Source organism: Aspergillus glaucus (genome assembly GCF_001890805.1).
Source record: "Aspergillus glaucus CBS 516.65 unplaced genomic scaffold ASPGLscaffold_5, whole genome shotgun sequence".
Classification (NCBI taxonomy): domain Eukaryota; kingdom Fungi; phylum Ascomycota; class Eurotiomycetes; order Eurotiales; family Aspergillaceae; genus Aspergillus; species Aspergillus glaucus.
The window spans coordinates 360,010-379,752 of NW_019170457.1; the positions used below are offsets into that span (position 1 = coordinate 360,010).

The 19,743-nt window shown below is 49.5% G+C and overlaps 8 protein-coding genes across 8 annotated transcripts; 7 read left to right on the forward strand and 1 right to left on the reverse strand.

The window, feature by feature from the left end:
• Nucleotides 1-545: 545 nt before the first annotated feature.
• Nucleotides 546-2,429, forward strand: ASPGLDRAFT_120812 (GMC family oxidoreductase; the record flags this gene model as incomplete). The annotated part of the gene is made up of 3 exons (XM_022540178.1): nt 546-1,495; nt 1,548-2,167; nt 2,221-2,429. 3 exons carry the CDS (start codon nt 546-548, stop codon nt 2,427-2,429), a joined length of 1,779 nt encoding a protein of 592 aa, XP_022403131.1.
• Nucleotides 2,430-2,875: 446 nt separating this feature from the next.
• ASPGLDRAFT_72738 (uncharacterized protein) lies at nt 2,876-4,430 on the forward strand. The gene is made up of 4 exons (XM_022549631.1): nt 2,876-3,098; nt 3,150-3,291; nt 3,350-3,476; nt 3,531-4,430. Exons 1-4 carry the CDS (start codon nt 2,937-2,939, stop codon nt 4,303-4,305), a joined length of 1,206 nt encoding a protein of 401 aa, XP_022403132.1. The 5' UTR covers nt 2,876-2,936; the 3' UTR covers nt 4,306-4,430.
• Nucleotides 4,431-4,619: 189 nt separating this feature from the next.
• ASPGLDRAFT_44239 (putative C6 transcription factor) lies at nt 4,620-7,524 on the forward strand. Its single transcript, XM_022545986.1, has one exon. It carries the CDS (start codon nt 4,711-4,713, stop codon nt 7,186-7,188), a length of 2,478 nt encoding a protein of 825 aa, XP_022403133.1. The 5' UTR covers nt 4,620-4,710; the 3' UTR covers nt 7,189-7,524.
• A 273-nt stretch (nt 7,525-7,797) lies between these two features.
• Nucleotides 7,798-8,371, forward strand: ASPGLDRAFT_121040 (putative oligosaccharyl transferase subunit Dad1; the record flags this gene model as incomplete). The annotated part of the gene is made up of 2 exons (XM_022540199.1): nt 7,798-8,152; nt 8,289-8,371. The coding sequence occupies 2 exons, from the start codon at nt 7,798-7,800 to the stop codon at nt 8,369-8,371; spliced, it is 438 nt and encodes a 145-aa protein (XP_022403134.1).
• On the reverse strand, nt 8,303-10,183 carry ASPGLDRAFT_44241 (putative mRNA splicing factor RNA helicase (Prp16)). Its single transcript, XM_022545987.1, has 2 exons — nt 9,155-10,183; nt 8,303-9,088 (listed from the first exon to the last, which is right to left on the reverse strand). The coding sequence occupies exons 1-2, from the start codon at nt 10,121-10,123 to the stop codon at nt 8,711-8,713; spliced, it is 1,347 nt and encodes a 448-aa protein (XP_022403135.1). The 5' UTR covers nt 10,124-10,183; the 3' UTR covers nt 8,303-8,710.
• A 1,602-nt stretch (nt 10,184-11,785) lies between these two features.
• Nucleotides 11,786-13,061, forward strand: ASPGLDRAFT_166629 (putative prefoldin subunit 2). Its single transcript, XM_022542627.1, has 4 exons — nt 11,786-12,001; nt 12,079-12,169; nt 12,288-12,480; nt 12,553-13,061. Exons 1-4 carry the CDS (start codon nt 11,962-11,964, stop codon nt 12,583-12,585), a joined length of 357 nt encoding a protein of 118 aa, XP_022403136.1. The 5' UTR covers nt 11,786-11,961; the 3' UTR covers nt 12,586-13,061.
• A 2,150-nt stretch (nt 13,062-15,211) lies between these two features.
• Nucleotides 15,212-16,251, forward strand: ASPGLDRAFT_120862 (nuclear transcription factor Y subunit beta; the record flags this gene model as incomplete). Its single annotated transcript, XM_022540183.1, has 4 exons — nt 15,212-15,359; nt 15,659-15,769; nt 15,837-15,964; nt 16,042-16,251. The coding sequence occupies 4 exons, from the start codon at nt 15,212-15,214 to the stop codon at nt 16,249-16,251; spliced, it is 597 nt and encodes a 198-aa protein (XP_022403137.1).
• Nucleotides 16,252-17,151: 900 nt separating this feature from the next.
• On the forward strand, nt 17,152-19,672 carry ASPGLDRAFT_166633 (uncharacterized protein; the record flags this gene model as incomplete). The annotated part of the gene is made up of 2 exons (XM_022542628.1): nt 17,152-17,215; nt 17,292-19,672. 2 exons carry the CDS (start codon nt 17,152-17,154, stop codon nt 19,436-19,438), a joined length of 2,211 nt encoding a protein of 736 aa, XP_022403138.1. The 3' UTR covers nt 19,439-19,672.
• Between the last annotated feature and the right edge of the window lie 71 nt (nt 19,673-19,743).

Consider the following 19,743-nt stretch of genomic DNA (forward strand, 5'->3'; position numbering starts at 1 on the left):
GCCTTTTTAAAATCGGTTCCTGGTAGTCCCACTTTTTGCCCGAGACTTTTCCAGAATTAGTCCACACTCCTATCATTAACTGGCCCTAATCCACGATAGGACTAGTGTGGGATGTGAGGGTTCTTATAAATTCTGATATAAGCAGCTGGCCATGGCAACATGGAAGATTTCCGCAGAGCCAGAGTGCATTTGTCAGGGTCTGTCATCCCATCGGATCCACTGAGCAATCTAAGATGCGTCCCACATAGATTGGGTGATTAGCTATCTCTAACATTTCCGACATCGGATCCATATTCGGATGCCGTGACGGCTGAGAGCTCGATGGCTGTTGGTTGATAATTTTCTCTACAGTTCGGGTGCTTCTCTTGAATCGGCATGCCGACGGTCTACCATGGTTTCCATGCTGTACCGTGCTTATATTGTGGGGCCGATGCTCCGTCAGCAATTGTCATTAGGTATATAAACCCTCAGGGTTCCTGTTTCTGAAGCCTATCATTTACTCTATCCAGCAATTTCTCTCTTTTTTCTCTCCCTCATCTTACAAGATGCGTAGCTTCGCTAGTCTCGCACTTCTTCCCTTTGCAGCCGCCATTCCGGCGCGCGTTGCACAAAATACCCAGTCAAGCTACGACTACATTGTCGTCGGAGGAGGTACAGCCGGTCTGGTTGTTGCCAACCGTCTCTCCGAGCATCAGAACACTTCCGTGCTAGTCATCGAGGCCGGAGGATCCGTGTACAACAACACCAACGTGACCGACACAACAGGATACGGTAATGCCTTTGGCACCAATATCGACTGGGCTTACCAGACCGTGGACCAAGAGTATGGTGGAGGATCGCCCCAGACACTGCGAGCTGGAAAGGCCCTTGGCGGAAGTAGTACCATCAACGGCATGGTTTACACTCGCGCACAGGATGCACAGATCGACGCGTGGGAGGCTATTGGGAACAAGGGATGGAACTGGGAGAACCTGTTCCCGTACTTCAAGAAGGGTGAGGGCTTCCAGGTTCCTAGCGATTACTCCTTCCTGCAGGGCTCTGGCGTCACCTACGACCCTGCTGCCCATGGATACGAGGGACCGTTGAAGGTTGGCTGGCCTCCTGTGGAAGAGAGCGATGGTCTGGCGCAGACCTTGAACAAGACGTACCAGAGCTTGGATGTCCCGGTTTCTTACAACCAGGATCTCAATGGAGGCGAAATGGTGGGATACAGTCTCTACCCGATGACCGTGGACTCAAAGTTGAACGTCCGTGAGGATGCTGCACGCGCATACTACTACCCGTACCAGTCTCGGAAGAACTTGCATGTCCTGCTCCACACACACGCCAACCGATTGACATGGAAGGATGGTGAGGATGTTACTGCTAATGGCGTCGAGGTGACTCTGGCAAACGGTAATACAACAACCATCCATGCGAAGCGTGAGGTCATTCTCTCCGCAGGATCGTTGAAGTCGCCTATTCTGCTCGAGCTTTCCGGTATTGGAAACAAAGCGTGAGCCCTCAATAAACCCCTAGCTATTGTCCTAAAGCTCACAAGAAAACAGTATTCTCTCCAAATACGGCATCGAGACCAAGGTCAACCTCCCCACCGTCGGCGAAAACCTGCAAGACCAAATGAACAACGCCATCGAGTACAACTCGAAGAAGAACCACACCCAGCTCCCTGACTTTATCTCGTACCCAACTATCTCGCAGCTGTTCCCCAACACCTCCACCCAAATCGGCGCTAGTCTGTACAAGCAGCTGCCCAACTACGCCGCCAAGGTCGCCTCGGCCAACGGCAACGTAACCAACGCCAGCGATCTCGAGCGTTTCTTCAAGATCCAGTGGAGCCTGATCTTCAAATCGAATATCCCCGTGGCCGAAGTCCTGATTGAGCCCTCTGGTGATATCTTCGACACGGAATACTGGTCCCTCATTCCCTTCTCGCGTGGTAACATCCACATCTCCTCCGCTGATCCCACCGCTGCTGCCACTATCGACCCCAAGTATTTCATGCTGGACTTTGACTTCGAGTCTCAGGTCCAGGTGTCTCGTTTCATCCGTGAGCTGTACAGCACCAAGCCATTCGCGGACCAGGTTGGGGATGAAATCAGCCCTGGACTGTCTATTGTTGCTGCTGATGCTGCTGATGCGGCCTGGTCGGACTTCCTCAAGTTGGGCTGTATGTGCAATTCCTTTCTCTTTTCCAAGCCATGAAGCTAACTTTGATAATAGACCGATCAAACTTCCACCCCATCTCTACCGCTGCCATGATGCCAAAGGATATCGGAGGAGTCGTTGACACGTCGCTCAAGGTCTATGGTACCTCTAATGTTCGTGTTGTTGATGCCTCTGTTCTTCCTTTTCAAGTTTGCGGACATTTGCAGAGCACGATCTATGCGGTTGCTGAGCGTGCGGCGGATATTATCAAGGCTAGTATTTAAAAAGGCTAAACTTTCGATTTAATACTGTTATAGATGCGTACTAGTGATGATGTATTAATATACAAAAGGTGTGATATGCACTATATCTTTGCATACTTCCTTTTCTCGCCATATACCTTTGATCTAATGAACGAAACTGAAATACACATTGGGGACACAGGGTATTCGTACTTCACAAAAATCCTTCTAATTACACGTAGGGGCAGGGATCACCTCTTTATCGCCAATGTTTCAGAACATAGAAGCCAATTAAAGCTTGGTGTTGAATACCCCGAACTACGGAGATAAGCCAGACCAAACCTCGGTCTATTCACCAGCGACAAACCGAACTTCGGGCATAAGCCAGCATGTGTAGAGACGCTTATTCGGTGTATTACAGGGGTTTGGGGATTCTGTTTATACTATAAAAGCGCCATTCCACTGCTTTCCTTGATTGCAGCGTGTGGGCCAACTACAGATACACTTGACGTTCGATCATCACTATCCAGAAGCATACTATCCGAAATCATGAGTCTCTCTGGACTTATCGGGTCAATCAACACGGCGGCTGCCAATACTGGCTCCAGCCATGTGAACGACAACGAATGCAGGGAACTTCTTCAGGCTTGTGAGAGATTGCGAAGTGCATATGAGACGCCTTTGGATGTTGTCACCCGGTTGTATTACTCCGTATGTATGCTGGGCTTTATTATGCGATATATGCATATTGACAACATATAGATTCCTCAGGCAATCGTGCTTCGGTTGGGGGTTGACCTGAAGTTATTCAATGCTGTGGTCAAGCTCTCAGGCAAGAGTGCGAATGGGGAATTCAGCGTCCAGCAACTTGCTGGTGAAACAGGTGCAGAACCTTTGCTTCTCGGTAGGCTTCTGAAAACATCTAATAAAGCTAGATAATGATGAACTGACTTAACCAATAGCACGTATCCTGAGATTCTTGGCCACTATGGGAATCGTTCGGGAGGTCTCCAAAGACACTTTCAGCTCAACTCCATCGACAGCAGCATTTATCTCGAGCTCGTCTCTTGCATCAGTTGTAATTCATGGGTACGTCCTTTCTTCAGACACGCAGAGCTACCTACCGCAACTAACCGGGTACAGAACCCACTTCCTTAACATTCTCTCAAAGCTCCCTGAGTACTTTGCACAGAAAGGATGGAATAGTCCAAATGATGCGGATGATGGTCCATTCCAGTTCGCCACGGGGACCCAATCACACTACTTCGACTTCCTTTCGTCAGAACCATACTACCAGCAAGCGTTCAATACCACCATGACTGCTTCTTTTCGAAGGAAGGGCCAGAGTTGGTTTAAATTCTTTCCAGTCGAGGAGAAATTGCGTGTTGAGGATCCCATGGCTCCTTTGTTGGTCGACATCGGCGGTGGTCAGGGTGAGGATATTCTCGCCTTCCGAGACAAGTTTCCTCATTTGCCTGGGAAGCTAATACTACAGGACTTGCCTGTCGTCGTTGAAGGAATCCAAGGCACGATTTCCCCAGTCGAAGCGCAAGGATACAACTTCTTCGACGAACAACCCAATAAAGGGGCCAAGGCGTACTACTTGCGCACAGTCCTGCACGATTGGCCTGATAAGCAGGCTCTTCAAATCCTGGCTCGAGTTCGTGAGTCTATGACACCTGAGTCGTTATTGTTGATCAACGAGGTTCTGGTACCGGAGACAAACCGGTCCTTGTCTTCTGTTGTGGCGGATCTGGCGATGATGACTTCATATGCTGCATTGGAGCGGACACAGGCGCAATTTGAGGCAGTGTTGAACGAGGCTGGATTTGAGCTTGTCAATGTTTGGAGGCCTGATGGAGTCGAAGTTCAATCTGCGCAGCAGGCAGTGTTGTTAGAGGCTCGTCTGAAGCGGTGATATATATATCAGCCCTAAAGTGTTATTTATAGTAACATCAGCGCATTGTCTCTATTTTACTTTACACGTACTGGATCCAAATAATCATGATATCTCGCTTTGCAGCACAAAGCTTTGAGAAGAGCAGACTGTCAGAAATGATAACCGTTCGGGTGGTTACCCTTTTTGGCCGGGATTCCGTTGAAAAACGCCAAGGCAATTCAGGGCCAGTCATCACCTTAAGTCCAGCCAATCACAGTTCACCGCCCATTGCCCCGTTATGACTCGATGACGGCACCCGTGATTTGCATCTGATAAGAATTTCTTTTCTTTAAGGCTCTCGTGTTTTTCGATTGTGTGCCTCTCAATGCTTCTTATTCATGGAATCTTGTGAAGTATGTACCTGAAGGTCGATAATCCGCAATCATGCCATTCCAGCCACTCGAATCCGCGCCTCTGAATCCTCCGTCGCAAACTTCCACCAACGCGGGTCCACTGCATCCCAGAAGCTTGTCCGGCAGCTTTAACGTTGCCTCCAACCCCAGCGCTGTTTCACAATTATCGCACGAGCATTTGAACTCGCATAGCTGTGTTACATGCCGCCGGAGAAAAGTACGCTGCAATAAACGGTCACCATGCTCGAATTGTATTAAGGCGGGGATCGAATGCGTCTTCCCTGCTCCGGGGAGAGCTCCCCGCAAACAGAGGCGGCAGCAAGATCCGGAATTGCTTTCGCGGTTAAGGCGCCTTGAGGGCATGATCGAGCAGATTAAGGATAATAAGACGGACAATGCATCACTTCCGTCACGGTCTCCCGTCGAAGGTGTCGCGAATGCAGCAGCCAATGAGCAACCACAACCAAGTGAGAAGGGGAAAGAACAAGCAGTGGGAGGAGAACACCAAGCATGCCCGTTCATGGTTGATCAGGATCTTACAAGGATGGCACCGCAGAATCTGGAAAATGAATTTGGGCGGCTGGTCATCGATGAAGGACGGAGTCGTTATGTGAGCAATCGGTTTTGGGCAACTATGGGTGACGAGATTGAGGAGTTGCAGGACATTCTTGATCCTTCGTCGTCGGAAGATGAAGACTATCCTTCTCCGGAGTCATGTACAGGCTCGACCGGTCATGACGGATTCTTATTTGGCTTCTACTCGCTATCTCATTCCCTGCGGGGCTACCATCCACCCCCAGAGCAGGTTACTTTTCTTTGGAATGTCTACCTGGAGAATGTCGCACCGGTGATATCACTTCTTCACAAACCTACATTAAGTACCCTCTTCAATGGCCCGGCGCAAAACCCTGATATGTTGGATAAAAACTCCGAGGCTTTGGTATTGACGATATATTTCGTCGCCGTTGTCAGTTTGTCGCAGGAACAATGCCAATCGAAGCTGGGTGAAAGTCGTGAGGCAGTGGTTAGCCGCTATCGATTCGCCGTTGAGCAGGCATTGTCTAAAGCGAATTTGCTAAATACTCAAAATCTGATGCTTCTCCAAGCAGTAGTGCTTTTCCTTATCGGTGTGCGTCGAGAGGACGATACGAAGTTTGCCTGGGCCATGACTTCGGTTGTTCTTCGGCTCGCTCAAGGACTTGGCTTGCATCGGGATGGCACAAATTTCGGTCTGAAACCCTTCGAAACAGAGATACGTCGACGATTGTGGTGGCACGTCTGCTTGTTGGATATCTGTACCTCTGAAGACCACGGAACTGATGCGCAAATTCATGAAAAGCTGTACGACACTCGACTCCCACTGAATGTCAATGACGATGATATAGCACCTGACATGCAAGAACCCCCTGTCGAGCGGGGGGGCTGTTCAGAAATGACCTTCTCTTTGGTTCGTTTTGAGATCACCACCATCCTTCGTCGGGTAAGCTATAATTGTCCGGGTGGCCGATACCGCTTGGGACATGCGCAACCGTCCCTTGATACGTGTGGAAACATGCTCCAAGCGGTGAACCACCGCATGGAAGAGCGATATCTTAGACATTGTGATATGAATATTCCAATCTATTGGGTCTGCGCTACTGTCGCTCGCTTAATCCTGGCAAAGACTTGGCTTATCATCCACCATCCAATGACCCGGGGTGATCGTGGGGCCAAATTATCAAGTGCATCTCGAGAAAATCTCTTTCTTACTTCGATCGAAGTGATTGAATTTGCTCGTTTACTGGAAAACAACGAGCACACGTCCAAATGGGGTTGGCTATTCACCACGTACAAACATTGGCATGCTATAGCTTTGATTCTATCTGAGCTTTGTGTCCGTCCTCTCTGTCCGATTACCGATCGCGCGTGGCTGGCCGCGTATTCTGTGTATGGAAGGTTAGAGCAGCATGCTAAGCAAAAGAAGGGCATGATGTGGCGGCCAATAGCAAAGTTGATGAAACGAGCTGCTGCTGCCCGGGCCAAACAACGGGAAGAAATGCAAACTGAGCCCACGGCTTGCCCAGCGATAACTGACCCTACAGTCTCACCGGCACAGACGGGACAAGGATATGCTAATATTTGCCTTCCTCAATTCATGCCTCGTATTGAAGCTCCTTTCGACACACAGGTTCCAATGTCCACTCCGTCGCAGGCATCGTTTAATCAGCAGCCGGCCATGGGTCTTGGTGATATCGATATCTCTAAGGGGGATATGGGTGTTATCAACGATATTTTTCCGGACACGGACTTTTTGGCCGTTGAACATACGACCCAGTCACCAGTTATCGGGACAGACACATCAGCTGGCATCCCAAGTGCCCCAATGGCACCGATGGAAGGCCAGCAAGTCCCGTCGAATTCGCAACTCAATTGGGAAGAATGGGATCAAGTCATGCGTGACTTCCAGATGGACCTGCAAAGAACGCAGGATAGTCAGCCGTTTGGGAATATTTCCGACTGGCTCGCATGAGTGCCTGCGTGATCTCATTATCTGGTTCGACTACGAAGTTATGACCAAGCCGATAATCTCCCATCTCTTAATCAATCTATAATACCTCGATCTCCCCTCGACAACGCATGATGACCCGGAATTATGTAGATACTTTACTTCTTGTATATGTCGAATGATGATAAGGACTGTCCATATTCATATCATGCCACAGTTTGTGGTTATGTGGCACATCACTGTATTATACCCTCACATTTTGTCATTCTCTATTACTCTCCTATTTGCGTCAGCAAAATAATGCACTTTCTCCCCTCTGGATGAAGTCGCAGTAAGCCTATTGAAATAGACAAAATAGACAAAATAAGGATATCCAAGTTTCTTCCGAACTTTTGTTCTCGATATTCCGTTATTGATCAAGGGCGCGACAAAGTCACGTGGTCTCGGAGATTGTACACTGTAGCTTCATCACCTCCGACACCTCATCATCCACGCCAACCATCGCCAATTGCTGCGTTTCGCTTGTGCTTCATCCTCGAATACTTTACTTCCACTACTAGTCACTACTGGCACCCATCCACCTCCATCGAAAACAAGCCTTCCACCCAAATCCAACAACAACAAACCTCCGCAATGGCCCCGAAACGACACGCAGCAGCAACAACCCCCTCCACCACCAACAACAACACCACCACAACCCCCAAACCCACCCTCTCCTCCGGCCCAGCCACCCTAAAACCCAACGCCTCCCCGCTCGAAATCGCCCACTATGTGCTAAACCAGTACCTCATGACCACACCACAGCGCACGAAGCTGCTGGACGCCTTCATGGGCTTCCTGGCGATTGTCGCGGTAGCGCAGTTCTTATACTGTGTGCTTGCTGGGAATTATCCGTTTAATGCGTTTCTGAGTGGGTTCTGTGCGGCTGTAGGGCAGTTTGTGCTTACGGCGAGTTTGAGGATGCAGACTAGTGATGGTTCTGGTTCTGGTGAGGGTAAGAAGGAGGGTGGTAAGGCTGGTGGGAAGGGGAAGAGTGTTAGGGTTGCGGGGGAGGAGAATGGTGGTGGTGAGGTTTCGCATGAGAGGTCCGTTTTTACTTTCTCGTTCTGGTTGGGTTAAGAAAGTTGCTGACTGGTACAGGGCGTTCGCGGACTATGTCTTCGGAAGTGTGATCTTGCATTTCTTCTGCGTGAACTTTATCAACTAAGCGGTTGGACGAGATATCAGAATGGAGGGAATAGGGTCAATTCGTCGCACGGTTATGCTTGGGTTTGGTTGATTCAAACCTCTTGCATGGTTTCTTGCTGTTCTATCTGATGAGCGTCCTGCGGGCTTCTTCGTTTCCTTTGCGCATTGATTGATTTATATCATGCGAGCGTTATATCACTGTCAGATGTCAATTCGAGGATCAAAAGCGTTGTAATGAATTCCGGTCTAAATGCCATGCAGTTATATAATCTTCCAAATATCCATAGAGAGCCCTTGTATCCAAACGCCAAACAGGGTATATGTACACATATGCACTATAATTCCAACAGAATAACCTCTAAAAGGCCCTTCCTCCTCCCCTCCTCTTCACCTGCGGCCTCCTCACAACACTCCCACCACCTCCACGACCAGCACCAGCACCAGCACCAGCACCAGACGACGAAGACGACGACGCAGTAACCCCTCCAATCCTCCTAGCACCGACACCAGGCCGTCTTACCACCGACGAACCAACTTCAACCTCATGCTTTCGTCTTGAGGGGTCGTTGCGCTCCTGTTCGCGCTTTTTGTCAGCGGCGGCGCGTTCGCGGTCTGCGGCGATTTGAGACTCGATTTCCATGCGGCGGTTGAATTCTAGTTCTGTGACGCGGCGTTCGCGTTGCGAGTAGCCTTTTTCTTTGACGGAGTAGAAGACGCCGCCGAGTTCGGCGAGCCACTGTTGGAAAATGTTAGTTTTCGTTCATGTCGATGCAAAGGGGAAAAGAGAGGGGATATGACTTACGTGTGGATCCACGGCAGTGACGGTAGACATGTACTCTTTGGCCGTGAGAATCAACTCGTGGTAGACCACATACTCAGGTACATATCCCAAACCGTACAGCGCACTAGTCGGATGAAGCTGCATAGTCACACTCGTCCGCAGATTAATAAACTCCCCAATACCCTTCACCCTCGCAGCCTGGTGATAGAAACCCGAGCAAATACACTTCCGAGCAACATCCCAATCCGTCCCACAGCTGAGCAGCGGCATCTTCTGCGCAACCATGATATCATGCAACTGCTCGCGGACTTCCTTTGCGCGTCGCAAAGCCTTGGAATGCAGGAAGTGTTTGTTGCACCATGAGTCTGAGTAGCCGTTGGACTTCCATTGTGTGTAAACGTGGAGGAGGGTTAGGTGGTCAGATTCAGGGACGAAGAATTTCTCGCGCGCAGCGTCGGATTCTTCCTGGCGTTCTTTGGGGCGGTAGAAGACGCTTGGGACGGAGAGCATGGAGACTATTGTTAGCATTTCCTCGCTGCATTCGTATTCTGAAGATGCGGTGATGAGGAGTTTGGCGAGGGGCGGGTCCATGGGGAAGGGGGTCATTTTGCGGCCTAGTGGCGTTAGGTCTCCGAGGTTATCGAGGGCTCCTAGAGACCAGAGTTCAAATAGGGAGGTTGTAATTGTTTCTTGCGGTGGGGGGTCCATGAAGTCGAAATCCAAGAGGTCTTTCACGTCGAGCGATTTCAGGAGAAGTACTGTGTTGGAAAGACTGGTTCGTTGAATCTCGGGAATCGTTTGCAGGTAGAGTTCGTTTTTATACCCCATTTCTGTGAAAAGACGATAGGCCTTTCCTGGTCCTGTTCGTCCGGCTCTTCCAGATCGTTGGTTGGCGTTTGCTTGGGAGATTGGGGTGATCTGAAGCGTGTCCATACCCATCCGGGGGTTGTAGACCTTCAGCTTCGAGTATCCAGAGTCGACGACATACATGATGCCGTCGACAGTCAAACTCGTTTCAGCAATGTTTGTCGCGACGACCACCTTGCGGACCCCAGGAGCAGCTCTTTCGAAGATTTTCGCTTGCTGCTCCGCCGGCATTTGGCTGTATATGGGCAAGATGCTGAGCTTGGGTGGATCGTTTAACATTTTCAGCCGTTCATCGACCAGCTCACATGTCGCCTCAATGTCTTCCTGTCCTGTCATAAAGACAAGGATGTCGCCAGGTCCCTGTGAAACATGGATAGCCAAGACCTGCTTGACTGCACTGTCGACATAGTCCTCACAAGGAGTGCGCGAGAAATGAACATCAACCGGGAACGTTCGTCCGGGGATAATAAACTCTGGTGCACCACCGTAGAAACGCGAGAAGCGTTCTGCATTCATAGTGGCCGATGTGACGATCAACTTCAAATCCCTTCTTCTAGTCAAGACCTTCTTCAGAAGACCCATCAGGACATCGGTGTTCAGTGCTCTCTCGTGCGCCTCGTCCATAATAATGCAGGAGTACTTGTCGAGATCCGGTTGAACTAGCGACTCTCGTAGAAGGACACCGTCCGTCATATACTTGATGACAGTTTCGTCGCTGGTACAATCCTCAAATCGAATCGCATATCCGACAGAGCCGCCAAGGTCCACTTCCATCTCTTCACTGACACGTTTCGCAACACTCATAGCAGCCACACGGCGAGGTTGTGTACACCCGATCAAGCCAAACTTCGAGTATCCATCCTCATGCAGGAATTGTGTCAATTGCGTCGTCTTCCCGGAACCCGTTTCGCCAACAACGACAATAACCTGGTTATCACGAATAACCCGTAATAAATCCTCACGGACCGCAAACGCCGGCAAGAACTCTCTCTGCTCACGCAGCGTCTTGCTCTTACTAAACGCACTCTGCCCACCCTCATCCTTCTTCATATGCTTCGCAAACTTATTCCCACCCTTATACTCCTCATCAACCGGCATAGCAACAGCACTATCCCCCTCATCCTCCTTAACCCCCATCAAATGCCCCAATGCCGTACCCGCCACAGTAGTCGCATCCTGAGCCTGCTTCTGCCGCTCTCTCTGCTGACGCCGGTCCCGAACAACCTTACTCCCCTTCCGACTAAACACAGCCATATCACTCTGCGGATCGCGTACAGCGGAGACCGGCTCCAGCTGCTTTGTGAAAATCGTTCGGCCATCGAGGAAAGGCGGTCGTAGGTCGTGGACGAGTAAGTGGACTCTGGTTCCTTCTTCGTCTTCGGGGGCAAAGTCGCCGTTGAAATCTCGTCGTTGGGCAACGCCCGATGTCAGCATTCGATTGGTTTCCCAGTCGTCGATGTCTTTGCGCTTCGCGTCGCGCAGCTGTGGCGGTAAGTTGCTCTTCAGCCTTTTGGCTGGGGGGCCGTCGGAAGCCATGGTGGGTGAGGTAGGGATTAGGAGTAGTGGTGAAATGTTAATTCGGAGGAAAGGAAGGATATACAGGTGGCAGGAATGGCCACTAATGGTCTGCGCCGAAAAGTGATGAACTCGGAGGTTGAAGTTGATATCGTATCGCCGACGTGCAAACGGTGCAAACATGCTAGATGTCACGTGTGACTTGTACACATCGAGGGGTTTATCGAAAAAGATGTTCTTTTCTTGGGATACTATTGCACTTTTCAATTATTCTGAATTGTCTACTTATCTTTGTTTTGTATAATTTTAACATCGTTGTCGACCGTCTCCAGTGGAATCGGCCAACATTGACACCGCCGGCGAGTTCGTTGACCTCCATCATCTCCGATATCAAGCCCCGCGTCGCAGTTCACAGCTTCACGCCGCACATAATTCAATAAAACACCATGGCTAGCCAACCGCAAATCAACCCCAAGAAGCAGCAGGGTTCGTTTTAATCCCCTTCATTCTTTTGAGACGGGGCATACGGGTTCTGGAGAGACTGACCAAATCTCCGTGAACAGAGCTGCAGCTTCAATACACGAACTTCAAGAACACCCTGCAACAAATGGCACAGAAGATTGGTGATATGGAGCAAGAAGGAGAAGAGCACAGGTGAGCTTTCTTGGACATGCATAGGTCTTGGTGACGACATGGTGGCTACAGAGTGGTTGCGCCTGCAGCTGGCTTCCCTGATTTTCAAAACTCCGGGGCTAATACTTGGTTCCTCTAGACTTGTCATCGAGACCCTCGAACCTCTCCCTAAAGAACGAAAGTGCTTCCGCATGGTGAACGGCGTGCTGGTCGAGCGCTCAGTCGCAGACGTCCTCCCCGCCCTCAAAACGAACTCTGATGGATTAAAGCAAGTGCTAGAGGAGATGCTGAAGCAGTACAAGTCGAAGCAAACAGAGCTGGATGGATGGAAGGTAGGTTTAACCTCGACAGTCGATATGGCATTACGGGATTGTGGACGTGATATTAACCTGCCGGTTTTACAGAAAAAGAACAACATTCAGGTCGTGCAGCCATAGACGGGATAATACGTTTTTCTTGTTATGTTCGCAACTCGCCTCATTGTATTTCTTCGAGTCACATATTGGGTCACTGTATGATTGAGACCAGCAACGGCGTTAGGGGTTTCTGGAATCACAAAAGACTTGGACATTCGAATCACTGATATCTCTTGATCCTCGCCTTATTTCTTTTGATGAAATTCAACAGCGCGGTCGTGCCCAAGCTCTCAGACTTGGAGGGAAGTGTATGACTGATACTCCATACGTCAGCAGGTTGGACATGTTGATGCGAACGCGCGCAGGGATAGGATTGTAGCGATAAGGCGGGGGTTTTTGAGACGCATTTGTGCCCAAGTATCTGGATCTAGACTGGATGAGTATATCAGGCGTTAATCAACAGCCTGAGGCGAGCAATGTAGAGCTTCACACATTTACTTGGTAACCAATCAGAAATCCTACATATATATATATAAAATCAGGATTGTTGCTTCCCCTTTGACTAGTACTAATGTCATAAGTGCCTCATGCAATCTATAGTAAGGTCCGAATGAGTTGGCAAACAGTGTTGGGTCCGGAAAACGCCCATGCATGGAAGGCTGTTGTGGCTGCATTTCGGTTTTAAATTAGTTGAGACAGACAGATCTGATTGGTGGCATTATCGAAGTCTTTCAGCATCAATTGCTGGACATCGAGCCCTTCAGGAAATCTCGAACCGTCCATTGGCATTGGTGCCCTGCTTCACATGAGCCTTGGGCAGTGATACTCATGCCTCAATACCGAACAGAATCAAGTACTTTGTCCGTACTGCGTATATGGCTGTCCGTCAGTTGACTTCGAGATGGCACGCATGCCTGACGCGCTAATAGAGGGGACCCCCGCATTGCAATTTGGAATCACGGCCGGAGGATGACACATTTGACAGGGAGCATGGTTCTACTTCGGATCCCTCGATGTCAGCTACTGCGCCGCAAAGAGATGCGGATTGTTATTGGTCCCAGATTCCCGGCAGCTTTGGTGAGTCCCAGGCAAACCATGCGAAATAAACAGCTTCCAGACATGGTCCTATCGAAGCCATTGATCATACCAGGATCTCGGATACAGTTCCATGAGAACCCAGTTGGTTTGGGTGCAAATATTGCCGCAGCACGCTCCGTTCAGTTTTGTCTGATTCCGAGGGTTTTCCTTTGTCACATCCTTGTACTTTTTTCCAAAGCATGCCGAGCTCGAACTTAGTCCGGTAAGATATATGACTGCGGAGACGGACTCGATGCCTGATGCAGTATCTCCGTCAAGTTTGCCCAAACAGCAAGTGATTCCTGAGATTAGATCCATCTGTATGCACTTGTTAGTGGATCTGATAGTTCCTATTCGTCTTCTCATGCATGCAACCAGAAGCATCGAACAGACCAGGGCCTGGCCTTATCGATCACGCACTACTATCGCGAGTATCGTCCACAACACGGTCCAAGCCGTGGTCCCATGTACTTTTGCAGCACAGCTATTCTTGTTGGGTCCGAATAGTAATATGTAGGTAGTAATGGCAAACAACCATATGGTCGGGTTCAGTCTGTCAAGTTCGAGGTCACGTTTCTTACCATACCATACATATCTCGTTCCGTGACCCCTCGATTCCCCAGAGAGCTTAATCCCAAATAGGCAATCCGTAAGATACCAAGGCGTATGACTGGTGTAATAGACACCTCAGGCCTTAACCACAGCCTTGTTAATTCTCCGGAGTCATTGACTTCTTTCATCCTATCAACATCCTTCCCTCATCAGATCCATCTTTTAGAACTGCGCGCAAAGAACCAAATAGAGCGTTGTTTGTATATCCGTCTTATTCGGCGTTGTATTGACCCGCGTACCACTTTCTGGCTCTTGTCGCTGTGGTTCGCCAATTGCGGCCTCCAGTTTTTTTTACCGGCCAGCAGCGCTTCTGTGTGGACGACGCGACCTGCTCTCCCCCAAGCTTCCTCTCTCGTTGGTCAACTTCGTGCTTGTTTCTCGGTTTTTTGGCTCAGCGCAACGTGCCACCATATTTACATTTATTTGACCCACTGCGCGCGTTGCATTATCGCCCGTTTTCCTGTCCAGATTATCTCGAGCAGGGGGCGCGCATAGTTGACGTTATACTGCTGCGGTACTCGGTACTCTCTTGTGTACGTGCTTTTTTCCCCGTTCCATACAATCTTATTCGCCCGTTGAATTTCCCTATACTCCGTGTGACTGGGTATCAAGTCCCTATGTTTTGATCGCTGGAGAATATACCCTCAAGGATTCTTATTTACAAAAAAAATTGGGAAAAAATGACTGGCGCGCTCATCGCCAAAATACCAATCAATCCACCCATCAGCATCGGCATGGCATTTGTCAATCCCCCACACGACTAATCACTACCCTTTTGCCTTCTTTCACAATGATCCATTCAGGCTGCTGTGAAGCGAGTCGCTGCCCAGCCAGATACGCGCATCTTCCCTGAACTGCCCCATTCATTCCCCCCTGACGCAAAACATCCTAGTGCTTTGGAATCACAAGCTATTCTTTCGCGCACGCGCATCTCTGACGTGGACTGCCAACAGAGCAATCAGACACTCCTAATCCGTCCGATTTTCCGAAAGCTTTATATTCAAACAGCTAAAAAGTCATGTCGTCGACCTCTCCCTCGAAGGAACCGGAGGTGGACCCGGAAGCGCAGTCAAATGAAGACGCGGAAATGGATAAGGATCCAGATCAAGTGCATGGTCAAGAGTTCGAGGTGAAGGAGCAGGACCGATGGCTCCCGATTGCAAATGGTTAGTTGCGTTTTCCTTGCAGCCTTTCCTGACTTCCTGATTTGCGCGTACCTTACGTTCAACTGCTGGGCAACGGCCGTTTGCGCACCCCTCTTTTTAATTTCATTCTCCCCTCCATACAGACGTCTGGATGGGAATGCATTTAAGCGCATGCGCTTCTATTCGTTCTGGCGATATATTTCTTTTATTCGCGCGTCGAGCCCGTTGAAACGATCTGTCAACATCCAACACTACCGTTTTTCGCAACAATACCACACTTTATTTTGCTTGCGCTTGAACATGCTGACATTTATTTCAAGTTGCGCGCATTATGAAGACGGCTCTGCCTGAAAATGCAAAAATCGCAAAAGAGGCCAAGGAGTGCATGCAAGAATGCGTGAGTGAATTCATCTCGTTTATCACCAGTGAAGGTTAGTAGCAAGCGTCTTTCTTTTGGCTCCTTTCGACAAAGTTACTAACGCGCATGGATGATGCTAGCCTCCGAAAAATGCCAGCAGGAGAAGCGCAAGACCGTCAACGGCGAGGATATTCTGTTCGCTATGACGTCGCTCGGGTTCGAGAACTATGCTGAGGCTCTCAAAATCTATCTTTCTAAGTATCGCGAGGTAAGACCCTTGAATACCATGCTTACCTTACCAACGATTTTGTGAAAACCTGATTCTAACGGATTCGCTCTTTCTAGACCCAGTCCGCAAGAGGAGAGAACCAGGGCCGGCCACCGAGCAGTTACAGTGCGGCCGGACGTCCTGGTACCGCTGCCTCGGGAGGCTTTCCCGATGCTGCCAACAATGCCAGCATTCTGAACCCAGCCCTCGATCCATCTGAGCAGGATACTGCCACCTACGGATACCCACCCATGCCTCACAACGGAGCCGGTGGGGAATCTTACTAGTTCAAGCAACGAGGCCATCCGCGGGATATTGATATCAGCCAGCAGCTCCCCTGGGGCTAACTGGCTGTGTCGCATGGCAGCGCACGCCTCAGCTGTCCGCAGAACACCCCTGCGGATAGATTGGGGCTTGTGCGGGGGTCATCTACTAGTCTCCGGGTGTTACTTGCTACGCAGTATTCTGACGGCATGATGTGACGGGTTTCTATGGGTTAGCGACAGATGCGACACGGGCTGCATATTACCTTTTCTTTTACGCTTCAGACGACAGCTCGGGTCAATTTCTTTTTCACGCAATGGTTTGAAAGAGACAAAATAATCGACCTCGGGGTACTTTGGGTGCGGAGTCGGTGTTTTCTTTTTTTCTGTAATTATGTCCAGGGCTTGCGAATGGGTTCTTGTTGTGGGAAATATTTGAGGGACAGATAGAGGCACATACAAGGACTTCATTGTCCAACTGAGCTTCTCCATATCTTTTTTATGTCTTTTGATATCCTCTCTTTGGCTTGTTTTTATAGCTGTTATCGGGTCTACAGCAGCGCATTTTCTGATTGGCTGTGGTGCTATCGATATGTTATCAACGATTTTCAGTGAATTTCACCCGTTATTTCTCTTGCATCCTAACAATCTTCTATCTCCATCTTACATTAGCACGAAATACGGAACGTTGCATTGGACGCTTCTCCGCAAGTGCACGTGAGTCAACCCCAGACGTCCCGCGCTGATCGCCGATAGATACCCTCGATTTCCGCTTCCTCTTCTTTCTTCTTCGTATTTACACGGCTTGCTTTCGCTATGCCTCGATATACCCCATAAGCCACGGCTGGCTCTTGATATCCTATTTTCCGCGTTGCATGATGAAGCATCCAGTATTCGCGCTTGCAACAATCCCATGCTTTTGCGATGACACCTGCAGCGCACAACGGCCACTCGCCTACCGGTGACGGCGTGACCAAGCGCAAGTCGAGTATGAAGTTGTGGTCCTTGACAAAAAGTCCCGAGGATAGTATTTTAACTAACACGCCTTTCTGTTTCTGCTCTAGCCTCCGCAGCTTGCGTCCACTGTCATCGTCGCAAAGTCCGATGCGACGCCCGCGTAGTCGGTCTGCCTTGCACCAACTGCCGTTCCTCTGGCAAAACCGATTGCCGTATCCACGAAAAGAAAAAGCGTTTAGCCGTTCGTTCAATTCTTGATCCAGTCCCGATTCGTTGTCGTCCGCCGTCTGTGTCTGAACCTGAATCCGTTGCTGCGAAATCTCTCTCTCCGAACCCCGCCGGTCAACAGCAGACCACTCTTACAACACCCGCGCCGGGTAATACATTGAATAATAATCATGGAAGTCCTCCGATATCTGCGCCCCAGACGTATCAGCAGCAACTGACTCCAGGCCCGGCGGGTGACCCAGATGCACATACAGACTTGGAGAAACGGCTGGTGAATCTTATCGATGATGGTGATAGTGGGAGACGGGAAATTCAGAGAGGTGTGCGGGCAATCTATGTTGGACATGAATTGTCGAACATGTCTTTCTTGATTCGCCAGCAACGGGATAAAGATGACGATGTGTATCATTTTGCTGGAAATGAGATCCCGCGACGACAGCTGAAGATTGGCCATGATCAGCTTATCATGGACGCTCTGACTTTACCGGAGCAGGCTCTTGCGGATGAGCTGGTACAGGCATATTTTACATACGTCAATCCGGGATATCCTATCATCGATGAGGATTTGTTTATGGCCCAGTATCGCAATCGAGACCCGGCTGATCCTCCACCAATTCTGCTCTTACAGGCCATTCTGCTGGTGGGGTCCCATGTCAGTCGTCCGAAAGCTGAGCGAGATGCTCTTAAAGAGATCTTCTTCCGCCGCACAAAATGGCTGTTTGACAGTCGAATCGAGCGGAACCGTGATATTATGGTCCAAGCTGCGCTCCTCATGACCTGGCATACAGAAAGTGCCGACGACGATGTGGCCTCGAATGCCCATTACTGGGTTGGCGTCGCTGCCAGGATTGCAACTGGCCTTGGTATGCATCGTAATCCTGTCTCGAGTAGATTTGTTCCTCGGGATAGACACATGTGGAGGAGGCTATGGTACATATTGGTGCAGTTTGATGTCATGGTCTCGTTGTCATATGGTCGACCACAGGCTATCAATCTGGAGGACTCTGATGTGTCGCCATTGACCCCTGCTGATTTTGAAGGCTGTGGATCCAACGTGCAAATCGAATATGTGATCCATTTCTCGGAATTATGCATCATGATATCGCATATCGTACGTGAGCGATTCGGATTGCGCGTCAGCCCTGAACGACGCAAAGCGGCTCTCCAGGAGGCCGACGAAGCTTTAGCGAACTGGTCACTGAAACTGCCGGATAACCTACGTCTCCGTGCGTCAGATATGGATCCGTGGTCTGCGATGCTTCACCTAACATACAACAACTTCTTGATTCTCCTCCATCGACCTCATCCAAGAGCATCTGCATATTCAGACGATTATGGGCCTCATGATGCAGAGATCTGCAGTGCAGCTGCAGGAGTTATTGCTTCTATCTTCGAAGAACTGCGTCTTAATAGCCGACTGAAATTACTATGGTACTCCGGCGTCCATACTCTCTTTACAGCCATGATCCAAGTACGGGTTGAGCTTCGATTTTCCAATCCTGTTCTTGCAATCAATGCGCTACGTCGTTTTGATTCAGCATCGCATTCTCTACGTGAGCTCTCCCAGTATTGGGCTCATGCTGCTACTATCCTCCGATTATTCGAAGATTCCAAGCGCCTCCAGGAGGACTTGCGAACAGCCACCACCGAAAGACCCCGCCAATTCAACGGACCCCAGGAACGTCGAAACACCAATCCCAACCCCCTTTCCACCCCCGCCCCCGAACAATCTCCTAACATACCCCCTCCCACTCCCGACATATCCCAACTACGCAGTACATTAAACCAACCACAACAATTCGACAACTGGATTCCACCACCAACAACACTGCCATCAGTCGATCCAATCGACCATCCGCGGGAACTTCTCGACTGGAGACAGTTGTTCTCGTTCACGGACCCCGATCAACCTGTTCCCATGGCTTTTGAGGGTCTTCCGGAGTTGGAGGATGAGTGGAGGCAGATTTATTGGCAGGAGATGCCGATGGCTGATCTGCTTCAGGATGGGGGGTGGATGCATAGTTGACTTTGTTTACTCTTGCCTTTGATTACTTTTAATGATAATAACGCATTAGGTCTTGGTCGTGTGGACTTTTCTGTTACCATACCACATGCACCGTTTGCATTTATAACATTTCGACGGCAAATGAGGCTTTACAGAACCGACTTTATGAATTTTATGTCTTTATTAATTTCAGGTTCAAGCTTTAAACACATCCAATAAGCCACGGTTAATGGCATGTTCAAAATACTCAAGTACACCATGCAATGCTTTCATAAATACAAACTCTGGGAATATGCAATATAAATCCATCAACCCCCCCCCCCCCA

Coding starts and splice junctions, on each gene's coding strand:
- ASPGLDRAFT_72738 (XM_022549631.1), top strand. CDS start 2,937: ATGAGTCTCTCTGGACTTATCGGGTCAATCAACACGGCGGCTGCCAAT. Junction 3,099..3,149: donor TCACCCGGTTGTATTACTCC/GTATGTATGCTG, acceptor GACAACATATAG/ATTCCTCAGGCAATCGTGCT. Junction 3,477..3,530: donor GCATCAGTTGTAATTCATGG/GTACGTCCTTTC, acceptor AACCGGGTACAG/AACCCACTTCCTTAACATTC.
- ASPGLDRAFT_44239 (XM_022545986.1), top strand. CDS start 4,711: ATGCCATTCCAGCCACTCGAATCCGCGCCTCTGAATCCTCCGTCGCAA.
- ASPGLDRAFT_44241 (XM_022545987.1), bottom strand. CDS start 10,123: ATGTATGTCGTCGACTCTGGATACTCGAAGCTGAAGGTCTACAACCCC. Junction 9,089..9,154: donor TCACTGCCGTGGATCCACAC/GTAAGTCATATC, acceptor ATTTTCCAACAG/TGGCTCGCCGAACTCGGCGG.
- ASPGLDRAFT_166629 (XM_022542627.1), top strand. CDS start 11,962: ATGGCTAGCCAACCGCAAATCAACCCCAAGAAGCAGCAGG. Junction 12,002..12,078: donor CAACCCCAAGAAGCAGCAGG/GTTCGTTTTAAT, acceptor CTCCGTGAACAG/AGCTGCAGCTTCAATACACG. Junction 12,481..12,552: donor CAGAGCTGGATGGATGGAAG/GTAGGTTTAACC, acceptor CCGGTTTTACAG/AAAAAGAACAACATTCAGGT.